A 6394-nucleotide genomic window follows, 5' to 3' on the forward strand; every position below is an offset into this window, starting at 1 on the left:
TTGGGAGAACTGGTTGATCTGTTGTGTGTGTCATGACTGTGTGTCTGAGTGTGTGTGTGTGTGTGTGTGTGTGCGCGCTTACGTACAAGTGTCGGTAGTATTACTGTCTCTTGTACGTTTAAAAATGTTTTGAGAGAAAAATATTCTCAGAATTATAAAACTTGTACATAACAAAGAAAGTAAGTGAGACTTTTCAAATGTTTTTTTGTAAAGCAGAAAAACTGCATGTGTATTAATTTATTGTGAGTCTTCTATGATGTATGCAGTTTCTTAAAGAAAGAAACTTATTAAAAAAAAAATAAGTTTATGCTTCCTTGCCTTTTTCCAAACAGGATTTCTGCATTCACATTGTTGAGCTTGAACATCCACTCTGTATAGCAGCTGTTTTCAGTGTTCTCACCGCGTATAGTTCATCGTATTCTTTGGGGAAAGCTGGGAATCGTCTTGTCAATATGAAAAGTCCCCTGGCTTATTGAAAGTAACCCGTGATGAGTTTTCGGTTCAGTCACGCAGAGGCGAATCCCCACTGACGCTGAACGCCACAGTCTGTTAGTCTCTCAGTGGAGTTAGGAGCAAGTCCTGGTGCATCCTGGGAAAGTACCTCACCTCTGGGCCCAGACCTCTGTGGTGTGTGGAGCTGCATGTGGCTACACAGCGTGCATTGGAGTGCCACAATATTTGTGCCACAAGTCAATGGCTTTAGTCACAATGGCGTCTGTGTTTTCCTGCGGTATCTGGGAGGGAAACATTGTATTATTTTACAGGGGCACCTACTATGAGGACAAAAACAATGCATTTCTGTGTTGCGCTGTCATTTACTCACATTACACAGAAACTTCACCACGCCTTCAGGCCGGGTGATGCCCATCAACATGATCTTGTAGCTGAGCAGAATCTCCAGGGCCACAAACACCAGGATCTTACAGGAACCACTGATCACCTTGTCCCAAACCCTAAAAACAATCAAAGGGCTCGGTTCAGTTGGGACCAGTATGACGAATTTAAGATACGACAAAGGTAATTTGCGTAAAACAGGCTTAAGAAGGATACATCTTTTATTTCTGAAGGCTTGAGCAAAGAGTATATTTGAGCCTTGCAACAGTGCATTCAGACATATGACAACAAAAGGGCTGACTGACTCATCTGTAGCTTTCAAGCATGTTTGCAAGCCAGCAACAAATTTAAACATTCAACTATAACTGGACGGTTGTATCCGGCTGCGGATTATATAAGAGTTATGGCTTCATCTCTTCTGGCTCTTGTGCTCCATAAAGCGCTGCATAAAGTTACAACTTCCTCAATACTAATACTATACTAATATACTAATTCCTTATGTAGCAGGTTTCCACTGAAAATAATTTACATCCTGAAGCTTCTTGTAGTTGCATGTCTGAATGCACCATAACACCAGGATCAGACTGATAATAGCCTGACAGATGTAAAAATAAGCCTTGGGCATTTTATCCTGCGCAGTGTGTCATGGTGGAAGCAACATGACGCTAACTAAAATAAGACTAAGAGCACAAGTAATTATCAGGGCAAATATATAAACATGATGAAGAGAAAGAGGACCAATCCCTGCCTGATCACTTTTGAAAATCACGCAGGTCATAAAAGACTGAAGGCTACAGTTGGTCGGTGTTCAACAAGTCTAGTCTGAGGTGTCCCTTGACTGAGGGAAGTCATGGCAGGAATTTAAGGCATGATCATCTATTCTGGCATAGTGGCCATCTTGAAAGACACATGTGTAGTCTGATCCCAGCGTAAATCAGTAGCAGTTTGAAGATCTTTCAAAAAAAAAGTTAAATAAATAAATATATCATGTGCTGCTACAAGGAAACATTCTGATGTATGAATCCTTGCTGTGTGTTGGATTAATAAAGGTGTTGTGATGAACAGTAGACTAACCTCTGCAGGCTGGATTCAGGCAGGCAGCCGGCGAAGCAGCGTCTGAACCAGAGGCTGTAGGGCAGCTGAGCCAGGGCTCCGGTGTTCTTCAGATGGTTCAGCAGCCGAGGTTCCTCCTGACTCAGATAATGCTCCAGGCTCTTGGGCTGCACCAGAACAGAACAGGAGGAAACAACAAAGTCTTAATTCATAGTGACGCAGATTAGAAATAATGTGATCCAAACTCGGAGTCATGAGAGCTTTGTCACATCAAGTCTGGCATTTTATGAACTAAATTTACACCAGGATTCCTCATGTGCTTTGTATCTTTCAGATCACAGAGTGCCATGACGCATGTTCAAAACTACAGCAGGACTATAAAGAAAATCATGTCAATGAAGAGTAACTCCTGAAAACTTGACTTGCCAATAGAAGGACTTGAATTAATTTTGCCTTAAATTTTAGACTGTTTCATTCTGTCAACATATGTCAAAAGCTGGTCTGAAAAGACATAATAAACCTTCAAGCTTAATTTGCTTGAATATATTTGATAGCGTCTGAGGGTTTCTTCCTTTAAGCTAAATGTAACACTCACAAGGTGGGGTACTGAGTCGCCAAACTTCATGTGGAACTGATTGACGAAACACTTGATGAGCCAATAGCAGTCGACAGGATCATCTACGATCTCCTCCATGGCTCGACTGATGGAGAGGAAGTCCTCGTTCTCTTCATCCTGAAACATGTCAGACATTACAGCACCAAAAAAAATAGGAAGCAAAGGGAAGTAATGGTATTCATCAAAACTGACACTGCCACAAAAATCACAAAGAAAGTATTTGAACGTGAACTGTAGTCTGTCTCGTATTTTCATAAATTATTCGATTTGATCAACTATTTATTAAAAACTGTTTGAAATTGTATCTACAGGCATCAACGTTTAAGGAGTTTTATATTATTTCAATATAAACTTATAATTACATTATTCAGACATAAATGACACTTCAATCAAAAATAGTTATGGATATTTTATTTTTGTAGTAATTAAGCATATAACAAATGTCTTAGTCACTTTTTAGGCTAATACATGGTTTCAACTGGCAAAACACTGGACAGCTCTACAGACATATTGCCAAATGTAGGTCTGTGTGGTTTCCCTGTTCAATTATGGCTCTGAATACATCTACTTAGTGGGTTACTGATGTGGGACTGAAAACACAAAGGGTTCTTGTGGTAAAGATTGTAAGTGATGTCCTAACATAAATCTGAACATGCTTACAGGATTACCAGCAATGTGGTAAACAGTCATTCTCCACTCAGGCTCCAGGATTCTATAATTATCATTCATAATGAAAAGTTTGGTGCTAACTTTAAATATTCGTGGGCTGCTTAAACAGGGAGCTATCCATTAATTGCAGTTACTTCGTCGAGCCACAGTATGAGGAACGGTTTGTCATTTCAGAATCAGAATCAGAGAGTGAGACTTTCAGTGAGACATTAGTCATTTGATGGCACCAGAACCTTTATCAGACTCGCATTACTATCGGCTCCTAAAAAAAATTATATCAGTGGTCAGACTCACACTGTTATTACGTAATCTTGATGAAATTAAGCAAAAATCCTCATACAGGCATTTAAAGAGATGAAAACAAGGAAAAATAATACAGATTGGATTTTAATACACATTCTAAGACAAATTGTCTGCAAGGTTGATGCATTACATGTAAATATGTTAATATGAGTGCTTTCCATACAATATATAAAATTGAATAGTTCAAATGTTAAAAAGCCCCACATCTTAATGGACGTCAAAGCCCAGTGGATTTTTAAGAAATAAAAATTACAGACACATCCAAAATTCTTACTATTCTTGTATTCTTCTTGTACCACCTGTTTGTGTCACTAACTACAAACCTCTACACATCAATTCGCTCACATTTCTGGTCCTACAACCTCCCATTTGGGGTTGCATCAGCATCACTTTCTTCTCATATTAGCTCTGCATAATATGAGCATCTAAAACACAACTGTCATATCAAATCCATCTAATGTTCTCTGATGCTTTATCAGTCTCAAATATGACAATATTATTCTCGGTGTGCTTCATCTTACCGGGGCTGAGGTCTCGGAGCACCGTGGGAGCACCTGGCTCTCCAGCTGGAACATGCGCAGGTAGACGTGGGTGGAGGATGTGGAAGAGTTGATGTATCTCATCACCTCCAGAGCCTCCAGGATGTCCTGGTACTGCTCCTTCCTGTAGCCTCCCACCAGAGCATGAGAGTCACTGTGGGGAGGCAGGATGCCTGCAGGAACAGATTTGTGTTCACACTCACCATTACTGAGCAGATTATGCATCTCATTTGATTCTTTATATGCAATTTCGGTTGTGTGTGTGTGTCTTACCCAACAATACCTTCCACACATGGATCCTATACATGGAGGGGAGGGGGAACCTCTGACTGAAGGTGCTCAGCTTTTCTAGATCTGTTAAAAGAGTGACATTGGTAACAGGACAAGAACTGACTTCCATTCATCAAAACTCAACCACAAACTGATGAGAAATAATGTTTAAGCAGTTGGTGAGAATAAAAATCCTAATAATATATAGTATATCCTGGTACAATCTACTGTAATGTGTTATTGATGCACTGGCACCAATATGCGATACTTGCTGTCCCTAAACTAATTTCAACCAGCATGTTTAGACAGAAATGTTCCCCTGCTGTGTGTTGGTAAATGTGAACTGTTACCTACCCAGAGGATTATCCTTGAGGAGTATTTCCAGAGACTTCTTCTCCTCCACTCCTCTGAAGCCCACTTTCTCATAGTATGCAGAGCGGAAATTTCTCTGAGGGTCGTCAGCCATACTTTGACCTGGTCAGTGACACCGACACAACACATCCAAGAAGGTTAAGTGTGCGGTTTTACATTACATACACTGTGGCACAGAGAAGAAAAGCCTGCCAAAGACCACTATTATTTATCTTAAAGCAGATGGGGAATATTGGTTTATGTCGTTACAGTACAGCAACGAATAACGTTATGCAGCTAACGTTATTTTAGGGGATGGGGGGCAAATGATGAGTGAGAGGAAGAGCAAGGCTGACAATGACAGCGCCATGCAGTCTTTCATTTATGTAAAACACAACTCGAGTGATATCTAAGTGTTGTTAAATGACTGGTGTGTTTCACGCAGGTTGCATGGTCTCACTTACCTAATAGCTTTAAGCTAGTTAGCCACCTAAGCTACATAACTTCAGCCAACGTTACAGTTGTCTACAGAGCCCAACTAGTCCGAGGCGTTTGTAACGTTAACCGTAACATTAACGGAAAGACCACCAGGTTAAAGGACATGCAGGTGGACGTTCTTGTAAGTTAACACTGCGGACCAGTTACCACATTACTAAAAATAAATTGACGCCTCGGTCCGCTACATGCTAACCACCGTTGTTGTTGTTATCGATATACTTCCGGGTAGCACTGACGAAATAAAATAGTAGTTGTAAAAGTGAAATTAAAAATGGCGTTTAATTGAGCCTAAAAATGTGTAGCGTATTTCAAATTGTTTATTTCGTTCAAACATACAGGCTGTCTTCTGTCTTTGGGAATTATTTGATGCTTATAGTATCAAGCAAATCGTAATGGGCACAAATAGGCTTTTATTTTGAAGGCAACGTCATAGCAAAGTAAAGCACGTCGTCCGGTGTCATGGTGTCCTACATACTACTTTTTTTTCTGAGGAAGCGTCATAGCGCATAATTAAAGCGTTGATCCTTTTTGTTCTATTTAACTTTGGGACTCTTTATAATACAAACACACACTAGACTAAGTGCTTTTAAATAAATATGTCTTCTTTAGCTACTCTGTTGCTTACACTAAAGGAAGTCTCCTTCAATGGGCACAGCCAATAGATGTCCAAAATGCTCATATTTAACTAGCAGCAAGGCTTACGTGCATGTCTATCGGTCAGTATTTTATTTGGTTTAAGAAGAGATAAAACATTTCTGAAAATAATTGCCTGAAGAAACCTAAAACAAGACAGTAAAACATAATATGGAATGTTAAATAAATTTCAAGCAATTTGGTCCAATTGAAAATTGAAAACATGAAACATGATACCAATGCAGATATTTTGTTTCAGCATATTTAGCTTTCATTACTTGTGACTTGACCAAACTGAAACAATATTTCCAAACAGTATCTTTTTGTATGATTACTACTACTTAGCCTTAACTGTAACTCTTACAGAGGACCTATTGTGCTTTTCATTATTTTTATATATTCATAATGTTACAATGTTGGATATTCATACTAAACATTCACAAAGTTACCAAATACTGAGGTAAAAGTATGCAAAAGTAATCCCTGTGAGCCAAAAGCTCAGGCTTCAGACTGCTCTGAAAGCTCCATTTCCAACAGTTTTTTCGGCCACTGTGTCAAGATAGCATGGATGTCCTTATATGGTCATCTGCTCCAGGCACAGACTAGATGTTTATGTTTATGTATGTCA

General features: G+C 39.4%; 1 protein-coding gene across 1 annotated transcript; it reads right to left on the reverse strand.

The window, feature by feature from the left end:
- Positions 1-241: 241 nt before the first annotated feature.
- Positions 242-5207, reverse strand: tbc1d7 (TBC1 domain family, member 7). Its single transcript, XM_070909347.1, has 8 exons — positions 5100-5207; positions 4639-4758; positions 4288-4368; positions 3997-4187; positions 2483-2620; positions 1909-2054; positions 824-953; positions 242-734 (listed from the first exon to the last, which is right to left on the reverse strand). Exons 2-8 carry the CDS (start codon positions 4748-4750, stop codon positions 648-650), a joined length of 885 nt encoding a protein of 294 aa, XP_070765448.1. The 5' UTR covers positions 4751-4758; positions 5100-5207; the 3' UTR covers positions 242-647.
- Between the last annotated feature and the right edge of the window lie 1187 nt (positions 5208-6394).

The sequence above is a fragment of the Enoplosus armatus genome, chromosome 7 (genome assembly GCF_043641665.1).
Source record: "Enoplosus armatus isolate fEnoArm2 chromosome 7, fEnoArm2.hap1, whole genome shotgun sequence".
Lineage (NCBI taxonomy): Eukaryota > Metazoa > Chordata > Actinopteri > Centrarchiformes > Enoplosidae > Enoplosus > Enoplosus armatus.